The sequence below is a fragment of the Pleuronectes platessa genome, chromosome 2, assembly GCF_947347685.1.
Source record: "Pleuronectes platessa chromosome 2, fPlePla1.1, whole genome shotgun sequence".
Classification (NCBI taxonomy): domain Eukaryota; kingdom Metazoa; phylum Chordata; class Actinopteri; order Pleuronectiformes; family Pleuronectidae; genus Pleuronectes; species Pleuronectes platessa.
The window spans coordinates 15201823-15215466 of record NC_070627.1 but is presented as its reverse complement, the minus strand read 5'-3'; the positions used below and the strand labels follow the sequence as shown (position 1 = coordinate 15215466).

Genomic DNA, 13644 nt, shown 5'->3' with positions numbered 1-13644 from the left:
ACACAAACACACGAGTGGATCTCCTGCAGTGTAGGATTTAAGTAGTAGTTAGGAAGAGAGTTCTTTATTTTGTATTATTTTACCCTGTGCTTCTGCCTGTTTCATGAAGGACAGCAACACCGTCACAGAGAAAACACGGCTCCACATCTTCATTACCTGGGCACAAAGAGGGGCAGATAAACCTGTTCATTAATACGTTAACATCAATATCCAGCCATTGATAAGTACATGAAGTACTGTGAAATAACAGTTACAGTATAGATATTGAATGGCCTTGTGTTATTATGACTTCTTGCTCCTCCTTGTGTCTGCAGTTCCATACATATGTTAGATTAAACACTGGCTTCTCTTTACTTATTAATCATCCTCACTGAATTTACTGTCTCTACTGGTTATCTGATCTTGTCACTTTCCTGTTCAGGTGCATCCTATTAGTCATTTGCTCCTCGGCCCTGTTATTTGCTAGATCGTCTACGTTGCCCTCAGAGTTCTGCAGCTATTGTTCCTGTCTGTACCTGTCCAGACCCACCCGACATCTTTGATATCCTGCCCGCCCGTCTCATTTCTTTGAACATGTTTGCCGTTCCAAAAGTCTGTCTGACGACCAGGTGAAATATCTTTTATTATTCCATGCATAGCAACGCAGCCTCAGGTCCCAGTTCAGTTTGCATTTTACAGTTTCAGAGCCAGTGAGTGTTGGCACTGGGGTGGCTCAGTAAATAACCTATTTGATAATGCCAGAAATCTCTGTCCGTCTGAATGTGGAACAAGTATCTCCAGAATCGTTAATCTTATCTGCTTCACCCTTGGCTTGTGTATTGTTAAGGGCCCAGGCAAGGGGCAGTGTCTGATGGTGATTTGGTGCAATTTGTACATTTTATATGTTCAGTGTTTCCCAATATAGACTGTGGCAGGCCACGTATTCTAATTTGTTTCAAACTCTGAAACTCAATTGATAAAATACATCTTGTTTGTGTCTGTAAATGCCTTTACAGAGAAAGACATGGTCCACACTTCCAAACCCAGAGGTTGTTTCCATGGTCTCAAATATGTTAATACTGATGTTTGGGAATAAAGAGCAGGATTTCTGATCTAATCTCTGTGAGACATTTTTCCTCATTCCAAGTTTAATTTAACTGTATTCATCAATAATCTAATTATAATCTGTATATTAATATACAGATATACATTATACATCAAATTCTGTTGTGACCTACTAACTGTAGAAAAGAAACATTACAGCACAACAACAAATCTTTCTGTGACACCTGTTTGCCATTTGTGTGTTCTCTCTTTATACTCTCAAAAACCCTGTAATCCTAATCTATTAATGTTTTACTCTGTATGTCTCGTTTGTAGTACTTACTGCATTCAGAATATGTACTGAAGATTTATGCAAAAGAAAAACGATTTCCCAACTTTTCAAGTTTTAAACATTTAACCCCACATGGCCCATCACACTTAAGACTAGACTTTAGTTGAATAACAAACGGGATAAATATGAGACTTTAAAGAAGTGGAAAATGAATTAGGTTTCTACCTTGCTGTGTTACTAAATGTAGAGTTGCTCTCAATCACTGTTGTTCTGGGGTTAAACATCACCACATGCTGTCACAAAACCACGGAAATCCTTTCAATTAGATGCAGACAGGAGAACACATGAAGCCACTGTCATCCATGACCGCTGTACATGTTGAAACTGAAATTACTAGACACTGAGACAGCAGACTCATATATCACATGTTGGAGATAAACTACTTATAAAGCAGGTCTCAACATGCCTTATACCTGGTGTTGTAAGCAAATACAGTCGTTATCAATCAAGTTACATTTACACTATATGAAGGACTCCTCCACCTATTTGCATATACAATTCCAGTAGTTTTACCAGTGATCTTTCATCAGTGTCTAACTCAAGAAAATACCTTTCTTCTAATTACACAAAACTGTTACAGAGCATAAAATATGTAATAATTCATTTGTTCAGTGTCAAACGCAAACTGATTAGAATACTTCCTGGTATTGTTAACATTTATACACTTATGTACATTTTTTATATTAATGTACGACATCTAAGGTTTCATAATATTTTCATATATATTATATATTATAATATATAAATGTTTACCGGCCAGTATATTGGTATTTCATTTGTTTATTTCCCAATACTTGCAACTATTGGCAACTGCTCCGCCTTGTACTGTATCCTCCTCTCTGATGTGTTTGGCCTCATTAGGGCAGCAGTGGCCAGTAGATTTGTTTTAGGAGAGGATCACACCACAACAAGCTCAACAGAGCCCCTCCCCTCAGTAATCAACTCCCACTCAAAGATTTTGAACATTTGTTTTCTCTCTGTCTGTCTTTGGTTACTGTGTGTGTCTGGACTGCAGATGCCAGAGCAGTGTGGACGATATGTACCATTCTAAAAAAAGCAACAGCTCTGTTCTCTTAGACAAACTATAAAGACAGCAGGATTATTTCAGCCAGTGTCACCTTCTACACACGAGTGTCAGCACCCTGAGCTCAAGAGTTATGACTAAAACCACCGCTCAGATAATTTCAGCGACAGGTGAGAAAAATCCATCATGAAAACTGACTCCATGTTTCACGACAACCTCTGGTCACGTCCACCTTTTCACAGTGGTGATGAAAAAACACAACAGCTACTGGTAATAGCAAACACATGTGAGCTGAGAAACCTCTGATCTCTTCTGTGGCGCCGGGGTAAACAATGTCAGAGTCAAAACCATGAGAAACCAGTGAAGCTGATGATAACAAATGTATAAGTGAGAGCAGCAGGGCGGCAGCAGAGTAAAAGGATTTTCTGAGCCAGTCAGGAAAAGTACATAAATATCATCTGGAGGTCATGTGGTGGTTTTCATCACTTGGCATTTTGTTGAATGGTCGACTCAAACCAGAACGAGTGTCTCCATCAGGAATGTCCCACATGAAAAAAAGCTGAGATAGATACCGTCTGACACGTTTGATAAAAGAAACACAGAAAACGACATTAAAAGGTCTCTCAATGTGTTGCACATGTTGTTATTACATCCATTACAGCCATGACAAACACAACTTGAACCCCTCATCTGGGGTTTGATTCTGTCTGTGAACCGTGTTGCATGAAACATTCTTGGACTTTATATAAAGATGGACAACACATATTCACTTCCTCCCACTGTCAACAAATGAAGCCAAAATATTTCTGATACGAAGACTGCCATCTAGGGCCAAACACGTAATATTGAAGCCAGAGTCTGTGCAGCAGAGATCTGGGGATGGAGCTGCAGAAAAGTTCATCCAATCTCAGTTTCAGCACTCAATCCTGATGATGCATCCTATTAAGTAAAACCAAAATTACCAGTATGATAAGCAGTAAGAGAAACATCAGTGTGATAAGAACTGCCTAAAATGACAGGAACAATAATGGATATTTGATTTTTCGGTTTGGCTCATATCCCCTCCACTAACATGGAGTAGACAGGCTTTATGACCCTTGCTTCAGCCAGCCACTAGGTGGTGATCATAAAGGTAAGGCTTCACTTTTCAAACAAACAATTTATTCAAACTTTAACTATATAAAACCTTCAAACAAATCAAATGAAATTTAAAGTTCTTTAAGTGTGATGATTGGCAAAACATAGGATGTTATATGTATTAACAGTCAGGTCGTCCATCATTCTCTGTCTCTCCCTCTCTCTCATCATCGTTCAGACGAAGGCCAAATATTAAAATATAGTCCACAAATCTTCTTGTTCCCACAACACAAACACCTTATTTAAGGTCTCTAACCAAATCTGTGAGCACACACAACCCTGCTAGTAAACAGTGGGCTGAAATAAATCACTGGGTAATTCATATGCCAGCTGAGGGAGTAACCCACTTCCTCTGAACTATATCATTACAGCAGTCATATCAGGCCCCTTATAATGTGTCTGTCTGTATTAAAAACATTCCTGGGGTGGTCTCGACACCTGGAATTTTAAAAGGATGAAATAACTGGCTCATGGGTATGCCCACACCCACTATATTAAACCAGAACACATGGGTATAAAGGTCAGTGATAAGCAAAGTGTAGTTAAGTGCTGCTCAAAGCCATCGTCAACTGGAGGAGTTAAACTGTCAACAGCAGCATTGACAGAGGAGGAAACCCACTTTTCAGCGTCAGGAGGAAAGAGATTAGGACTCATCTCACAGTGTCTGGTGCGAGCTATGCAGGAGGGGGGGGGTGCTTTCTGACAACTCAGCTCGGGCAAGATCACCGAGTTGTGCTTCAGTAGGGATGCCATTCTCCCTGGGGGGCCGGCGGGCCACAGGATACTGCAGTGTGACAGAGTGCAGAATTGTGTAAGAGCCAGGCGACCCTCAGCATAACATCAGTCCCGGGACAGAGAGACACAGTGGACGAAAATGGTGGAGAGGTCAAACGAGGACAGCGGGGGTCACAGTAATTGCTGAAAACTTTGTCACACACACAATAGAATTTGTGCTTGGTTCCTACAAGTTAAGTTTTTTTATCTTCATTCAAGGGAGCAGCATGTTGAACCGTTGTAATGCTTTCACTCACATCCCTGCACCTGCACTCAAATAGCCCCTGTTTGTGCTGGATTTGCACTGACTTGCTCAAACTGTGTGTTAACACTCCGATATTTTTTCTTTTCAGACGGATTTCTAGATTCAGCTCTTTTTATGGAGCTCATGCTACTTCTGCCTGCATGAAATGTCTGTCACAGATTTCTCCTCTACTATTTTTTTTGTGCAACAAGTGTGTGTCCTATAGTAGAAAACAATTTCAGGTAAATTTACCGAACTGCAAAGGAAATACAATTCCAAGAGGCCAGATGCAGTGTGAGTCCAAGGAGGAGAGTGAAGCTGGAATGGAGGAAATCTGTTTGATCAACAAAGTATCTAAGTGCAAGTGCACAGTTTGAGCCCAATCTAAGCACAAGCAGGGGTTATTTAAGTGTGAGCGCATCATAAATCATAACTCCTGCTCTCAAACTGAAAGAACATGCTCTTGAATAAAGGCAAAATTCCACAACAAGCTGCTGGGAGCAAGAGACTGAAGGGACCTGACCATGACTTCATCTGGGAGTCAAGCACAGACAGATCCTATCACCTTTGACCTCAGCTCTAATACAGCACCACACAGACGTCTGCCAGTAATGGATTATCAGTGCAGGTCTACGTCCAAACCAAACAAAAGTACAGAAAACAGCAGCTTTTAAATATCTAGCATGAACTCCTTTGTTGGAGCAAGTTTCAAAAGAAGCATTGATCTTATCCTCCCTTTTTACAGATACCAGATGGACTACATCAGGGAAACGACTCCATTCCCCAATGTCCTTCTCCTCCAAAGACATGACTGAACAGAAACAAAAAGTGAACCTCTCTTTGAGTTTAGTCCAATACAAACACGGTTAAAGAGCCATTTAAGCACTGGCAATACAACTGTCTTTTAAAAAATTATTAATGGTTCCTACAACAAAAAGACCAAGTGCTAATAGAACTCTACTGAAAGATCTGAAAATAATGTTCCAGAGTGGACACAAGAGAGAATGTTCCCTGACGAGCACAGCAACCAGCAGCAGTCCTGCATGGATGACACACTTGGGATCAGTCCAGATCCTTCACTACCAGAGTGGCACACCACAAATTCCACCAGGCATGGCTGAATGAAAAGAAGAGAGTGAGAGGAAGAGGATGAGGCGAATAGGGAGGAAGACTCAGACCTGTTAAAAGGGTTGACACATTGTGACGTCAAACACATTCAAAGCCACACATGTCAATGGGGGATTTTTTTTCAGCTGGTGCCGGAGCCAAACCACAGCAAACACATGAATGCCCTCAGAATAGAAGCAGACAATTGAAAGCAATTGGCACACAAAGGCAGAGGAGGAAGCGGAGGAGTGTGATCTCCCTTCATCCATGCATCCTCATGGTTTGAGTAAAATGTGTTCATCTGAGGTCAACGTGGCTGTACACTGCCTCTTTGTCCTCAACTGTAATGAAGATAATTGCAGCCTGAGTTTGCAAAAGGAGAATAAATATCTCTGCAGGGTTATAGAACAACAGCAATAATCTATCGCAGTATAATTTGCAATCATGGCAATATCAAAAAGTCCAGTGCATGTCGAGATAATGATCATGCATAACCTCAGATTTGTTACAGGTTTTTAAGAGTTTATAATTCTCTGTCCACAAAGAGGAGTTTAAGACCAACTGACAATAGTTAAACAGCAACAAATAATAATAATGTGACATCCATTGTATCTTCTGAACATTTTCTACTCTTTCTGGCCACATCACCCAGCTGGAATGCTTTGTCATTCCTTCTTTCATTCAAAAAGCTTCACAGCATTCAGTCTCTTCTGGATTTACCCTCCACAGGAACCCCTCACAATCTGATCATTGTGGAAAAGGTGAAATTGAGGTGATGACATGTTGTGCTCGGTCTTGTCCAAAGACAAGGTTCGTGCTTCAGGGGGAGCAATAGGCAAAGGAGTGGTGTTTTGGATACAACTCAGAGATTTATAGCCTATACCAGCATGTACACGTAGAGTGTATCACTGCCCGGTTTCCCACATCCATGCATGTGTAAAACATTAAGTTATAAGTCAAGATTCTATAACTTTTAATGCAGAAATGCAGCTTTCACACTGTGCACGACTCCAATTCAGGTCAGCACAAGCTACACCCCACTAAACTCCCTACCCCCCCCCCCCCCCCCCCCCCCCCCCCCCCCCCCACACACACACACACACACAGGGAGCCCCTCATGCCTCCTTACCTGCGGATGTCTGCTCCGTGCACCGAGCCACAACCTGCCGCTCCACACCTCTCCACCTGTGGCATATCCAGCCCCGAGCTCTCCGTGCACTGTCCGGCCACACGCTGAATAATCACGGTGTCCGAGAGTCCAGAGTCACAGCCTGAAAGATAAACCTCCGCTGCGGCTCAGAGAGTCAAGAGGTGTGTTTGCATCCCTGCAGAAAAGTGCGGAGCCTCCTGATGCTGCCTGGCAGAGCTGAGCGCAGTGATACAGGCAGCAGCAGCGGAACAGTCCAGACTTGTTCAGATGCCTGCAGGGGACTCCGAAGCTCTGCCTTTCTTTTTTTCCTTTTTTTTTTTTACTACCTCATTCTATCTGCCCCTTGTCCCTCCTTCCTGCTCCTGCTGCTGAACCCTCCATGCTCCTGCTTCCTCCCTGCTCCTGCTCCTGCTGCTGCACCCTCCATGCTCCTGCAGCTCCCTCCATGCTCCTGCTCCCTCCCTGCTCCTGCTCCCTCACTACTCTTGCTCCTGCTTCCTCTTTGCTCCTGTTCCTCCTGCTCCTGCTGCATCTCCTGCTCACATTGAGCATCACATGGAGCCAGGAGCACCTCGGAGGGTCACTCCGTTACTTTTCCAGGTGAAACATAAAACACATGGTCACGTGGTTCCATGGAAAAACTGTCACCTGTGTGATTTTGAAGCAGGAAGTTGGAGATTGACTCTTCGTCAAGGCATCTGGCTATATCTATATATCGTATTACTTTTATACCTTAAGATACAAATTACAGTAGGGAATTGGAAAACTCTTTTTTTAAATTCTATACATTTAAGTTAATTTAAAGTTTAATTAAAACGACATTATAACACCTGCTGTATATCTGTTTATCTCGATTTGTTTGTGTCTAATTTTTTTGTTGATAAAGTAGTTTTTCATGATAGAGATTGACAACAATCATATATGATAGTAAATACTGTTTTTTTTTATCTGAATCATACAATGATGTATTTAACCCAACATAATTACTCTAAAGTCAACAAAAGATTTTAACAATGTTTGACAGAAAAGGTTGTCAAGACAAAGGTTAACTCTGAATTATAACAAAACGTATACATTGGCAACTGAATAGATATTTTTATTTAGCTCTATGTGTAGGTATTATATAAATATTCGAACCATACTCCAAAAACTTATGAAGGAGACCATGACTGATATGTTTGTCATCAGTAAAAGCTCACAGGGGCTCGTCCAAAGACTGAGCTGCTATTTGGTTTGACAGAAGGAACCAGAGATGTTGGTGGTTTTTTGGAGGATCTGGATTTAATCTAACTAACAGCAGAAATTAAGTAAAAGAAACATTCAGTATTATTTTTTTTTGCAAAAAGCAAGGCTGGCCCCAACCTTTATGGGACCCACTGCAGAATTTGATGTGGGGGAATGTGACCCATCGACACCACCATCATTATTGACTCTTATCAGTGCATAATCATCCACACACATACTGTCAATCTAACACACACATCATGCCTTTTCTCAGCTGCATTTCAGTTGCATTTCAGTTGCATTTCAGTTTCAGTAGCTAATTAACATAATAGTGCATTTTGTTTTATTGATGTATGCTAGTAAAATATAAAAATAGCTTCCCTGGGTTTGGGGTCTAATCCTTCTAAGACTATTTATCGTGTCCTCATGTGAGCAGCTTTGGATAGGCAGACTCTCTCTTATCTTACTTAGATATAATGTCAATTTAGTTACATTTAACAAACAGGTTTCTCCACTACAGTTAGCTAACTGTAGCAGCCTGTAAAGTCACATTAGCTCAACTGGTTAAAGTTACACTGCATGAGAACTCACTTCCATTATAAAACCTATTAGCCATCAAGTGTTATCAAGTCTTAATTAGCTTTTCTGTAAATAAGGGAAACAATCTCGCTGAGTATGTTGTGTAGCTATGAACACCATTATTTATCAAAGGTGTGACATATCTGTAGAAGATTAACAGAGGGAACTATAGTAGGGCAGCAGAATCTGTTATTTAAATTTCTATGATGAAACACAGATTTACCAATCTAATCAAAGTTTTCTGGTGATAAATAAAATGTTCTTTGTGGTGTAAATATTGTTCTTTATAGAATAATACACTCCTAGCTAGGTCAACAGACGCTCTTCCATTATGTTATAACAGCTGACATACTCTTCAGACTCACTAAGGGTCAACTCCAATTTACACCGACACAAATCAGACTCCTCACTGTTCTTTACAGAGCAGCTTCCCACTGTGACCTCTTATTACTGTGCTGAGCTAGCGTAGCAGTACCCACACAACCCTGTTCGACTACTTTTCTGTATCATCCCTATTTAATACATATAGTCCAATAGAACTCAAACTTCTATTAATCAAACTGTATCTGAAGAGAAAAAGTTTTAATAAAATGAACTTTATATGTTGTGTGCTGTTAATTTTATAAATATTATAAGTGAAGTCTTGGGAATAACACGTAAATTCTTACGTATTTTCTGATGTTCTCTTTTTGAGCGCGCTGTTACCATTGCTTTGTTAGTGGTTCATCTGCAACATGATGTACGGCAGAACTGCGGCGTCTGATACATTTTGTCTATCATGCATTTGACTTGATCCCCACAATTTTAGGATTAAAAATGCCTTCACAAAGTGCCTGTTGTTCAGATTAGTCCAGCATTTCGGTGCATTCATTGCTTCTTAGCCGCTTAATTCAATTTGAGAGTCTTTAGCGACAGAAGCTGGTGTAAACAGCCAGTCAGGCAGACATGGGTGTAAAGGAATATGTGCGAGGCAGATGTGGATCCTTTCAACCAGCCAACAGAACTGAAGCCATAACCATGCTGCACTAATAAAAACACATTCCAGCACTAGAATGTATTTTCTCCTGACACGGCTTTTTTTAGCCTGTGTTGGTTAGGGACAATAGAGACAAGATGGCTTGAGGTTTTAACTGATTCACTTTGCACTTGATTTCCTACCTTGAAGTATGCTCGTGTCATGGGACATCCCTCTGTTATAATCATGACCAGGCTACGACACTAAACAACCTAAAGGTTAGGAAGACAAGCTGGAGGCTTGACTACCCGGACGGGCTGGAATTCTCAGGCCGGTGTTTAACCACTGATTGACCTTTGAGCGAGTTACCCTGTCTATTGTTCTGATGGATCTTTGAGTGCGGCCTGTAACTGTGGTATGTGTGTGTAGAGATCATCTCCCAGATATGATTTTACTACCATAAGGATTATAGCGTGTGGATGTGAAAGAAGCTTTTACTGAAAACCAGCTTGCATGCTCAGCAAACCCATTCCTTTAAAGATGAAAGAAAATATAAGAGAATCATGTTTTCAGTTCATCATCTCTATTACATAACATAAATTTATTGCCCCGGGGGAAGATTTCAGTGAGAAAAACTCAACTTCTCCACCAAATTATTCGGCCAACTGTGAACAATTTCTGTCCTTGACTGCCAGCACGATCACTTCTCATGTGTGACCTTAGTTTGGTAAAGCAGACAGTATCACAGTCTGACCCACATGAAAACAATGAGTGAAGTGGTAGTGACGTGAAGCCTGTTGAGATATATGGAAACTAAACATGGCGCTCACGTAACTCCACCTAGACTCCACTGCCCTCTCAGGACACCACATTTAAATTCACGCTCCAGATTTCTGTTTAGATCGGCACCCAATTGGACAAACTCAGAATTATCAGTCCCATGACCATGCCTCATTTTTTTCATAACGATGCATGAAATATTTTGTTGAAAAATAACCTACCTTGCAGCGGTTAAGACTGTAAAACAAAATCCCGGATCCGAACCCTGAGCTGGATTCCACACCGACATTGATGGGGTTCTTTCTTAGGTCAACCCCCATCCCTCCACAAACGGTCATGGAAATTAGTTGAGAAGTTTATCCATAATCCTGCAAACTAACTAACTATATAATTAACTAACTATATAATTAACTAACTATATAATTAACTAACTAACTAACTAACGAACTAACTAACTAACTAACTAACTAACTAGCTAACCAGCAAACTAATTAACTAACTAATTAACTAAATAACTAACTAACTAACACAAAACTAGCAGGTTTCTCTGAGACTGCATAACTCCACTAGCCTGACGTTGTCAGACTCACAATTCTAGTCAGAATGTGAGTCTGAGACCGCTCCATTGGGCTGTGATTATGGGGCGTGTTTCAACTGACCAGGAAGTAAAATTCTTCTTCGCTCAATTGGATAGACCTACAACCAATCAGAGCAACGTAGTGTGTGACGTATGCTAAGCAACGCATTGTGAGTTATTTACTAACCCGGGTTCACACCGGACGCTTCAGCGCAGCGCCAAGCCTTAAATAACAGCTGGCTCCCATCCACTCCCATGTTAAAACTTTGTGCCGGTCACACCGGAGGCTGAAGCACCGTGAGGCAGCCTTGGCGCAGCGCGGTGCTTCAGCCTCCGGTGTGACTGGCACAAAGCCGTGCAGCGATCTACTGGATCAACGGGTGATATTATTAGCGCTGCCCGGCGGTTCAGCGTCGCTTCAGTGTCCGTTGTGAACAGCCAAGCGCCGGGGCGATAGGGATTAGCGTGGTGCTTTGGCGTCGCCTCCACGTTCTGTGTTCCTCTTTCAAAATGAATGCGCTGTCGATGTCTTCTAAAACAGACTCAATGGCAGCATCTACACATCAAACAGGCATGTTTGTTGAAAACGAATTCAACCCAAGGGCACTTTGATGACGTGGTTGATTTCGTTACCGTTGATCATCTGTCATTCATCGTATAAAGCCCGCCCTGACAATCTGATTGGCCCGGTCGGGCCATAATTTTTCCTCAACGGAGCGACTCCAGACCGAACTGCCCGACCAAAAATGTTGTGGGTGGGGCTAAGTTCGTCTGGCATCCAGGCTATAACTCCACCACAGCTAACATCATATCTCACTTTGTCAAAGCAGTGTTTCCTTTTAATAATCGAGCCTGTGGCAGCCCGTCAATAATTCTAATTCATCCGTTCTCTGCTTCATACTTAACCTTAAAGTTTGCTACACTTCTCATAACACATAAGAGATCTGTAACTTGGTGTTCTGCTCTGTTGCTGCATTGTGTAGCCGTGTGCATCGCTATCTGCTTTATGGTGGCCCTCACACTGTCGTCCACAAAGTTTTTACCATCCACACAGAGAGTCAGCCCTCATAGTTTCAGCTGCAGTTGTGCCTGTACTCAAAAGGAGCATGAAATGCAGTTTTGTCTCTAATGCTTTCACTCTTCTTTTATGTCAGAGATTGAAAATAATTGTCTGGGAAACTCTGCAGAGAATGTGATTCCTGCAATATCCCATTTTATTGGATCTACACCAACATTTAAAAGGTTCTTTCCTGACCCAGACTTCACGACCTTCCTCCAAGTTGTGTGGTAATCCCTCCAGTAGTTTTAACATAATCCTGCTAACAGACAGACAGACGGACAAACAAAATAAAAATACCATCTCTTTGGTGCGGAGCTAATAACTGAGACTACAGTTTTACACTTTTAAATTACACTTACTAATGGTTCTGTATTATACAAATTAATCATTTTGTTTCGGATGAAAAGATCAAATAATCACCTTTTTAAGGAGCCATGTTGTTTTCCAGCTGCAGAGACATGGGGGAGGTCCGGATGATGACTTGTGATGTCTGTCCTCTGTGCTTTCTCTTGGGATTGACACTGATCTCCCCATTCTTTCTTCTCCACCTCTGTTTTCTCCTCATGTTAAGTTGATTTAACAGATTTTGAAGACGGGTGACAGCATGGGGATTGGAGAGATTATGTGAGAGTGGAGTGCTTTTCCTTGAATGGAGTCTTTTTTTCCCTTTTTAGCTTAGTAAACATACTATTGTCTGGTTGAATCTGCTATTTTCTCTTCTGATACAACGACTGAATGCAGATGGTGACAAGAGCAGAGCCAGCTTATGCACTTATGTTGTCTGAGATGGAGCCAGACATCTGAGAAAGTGTTTGTTTGAGTTTTTCTTCTCTTTGGGAGAGAAGCTTCAGCTCATCACATGGCTGCAACCGTCCAACTCTTGATCCTCAATGATCTGCAGCTTTCTCTTCAAACACCACCTGTCCAGGTGACAAATGTCCACAGGGTCCTCATGCCCTCATAACTCCATTACAGAGGCTGGTTATTATCTATACAACTTATAATTTGAAGGTCTGGGGGACTAGAGTGAATCCCAGTGGACAGTGTGCACAGTGTGATTGTGTGCTAGATACAAACAATTCTGGGTGGATCTGTTGATGATTCAAATGATGAATCGGGAAACGTACAGCAAGAATTTTTAGTATCACTAGCCTGCAATATAAGTGGCAGGGGTGGTTTCAAATTCAATCCTATGATCAGAAGCTGATTCCACGTGCCAGAGAGATTTGTGTCTCCTTTTTTCAGGGTCTTGCAGAAAAACTACAACATGATTTGGGATTTGATCACGACCTCAAGGCTCCATTTTCTGAGGTTTTCTAATTTGAAAGTCATCTAGAATATTGTGGTGTAAGTGATTGTTTGAAGCTGTGTTTTTCAGATGTGCTCATTTAATGCCGGAAATCCCTGGGGATTTGACAATTACATCATGTTGGTTTCTCTTGTGTCTGAATCCAACCATCATTAGAACGCATCTCATATCATCAAAAACAAATAACTCAGTTTAAACCTAAACCACACAATGCCTGAGAATTTGCAAAGGTTTCATAACCAAGGTCAAAAGAAGCATGTAAGTAAGATCCTATAAGGGGTATTGACCAGAGAGTTTACAATTAAATCTCTGTATTATAGTTAAAGATTTGGGTCGAAGCTACTTTTTC

General features: G+C 41.3%; 1 protein-coding gene across 1 annotated transcript in view; it reads right to left on the bottom strand.

Annotated features, from left to right (window-relative positions):
- The window catches only part of col7a1 (collagen, type VII, alpha 1), a 65913-nt gene extending 58737 nt beyond the window's left edge, over positions 1 to 7176 (bottom strand). The window contains exons 1-2 of the mRNA XM_053438378.1: positions 6791 to 7176; positions 84 to 156 (exon numbers count right to left, since the gene is read on the bottom strand). Coding sequence (XP_053294353.1) covers positions 84 to 153 — 70 coding nt within the window. The 5' untranslated portion in view covers positions 154 to 156; positions 6791 to 7176. The remainder of the gene's footprint in view (positions 1 to 83; positions 157 to 6790) is intronic.
- Positions 7177 to 13644: the final 6468 nt, after the last annotated feature.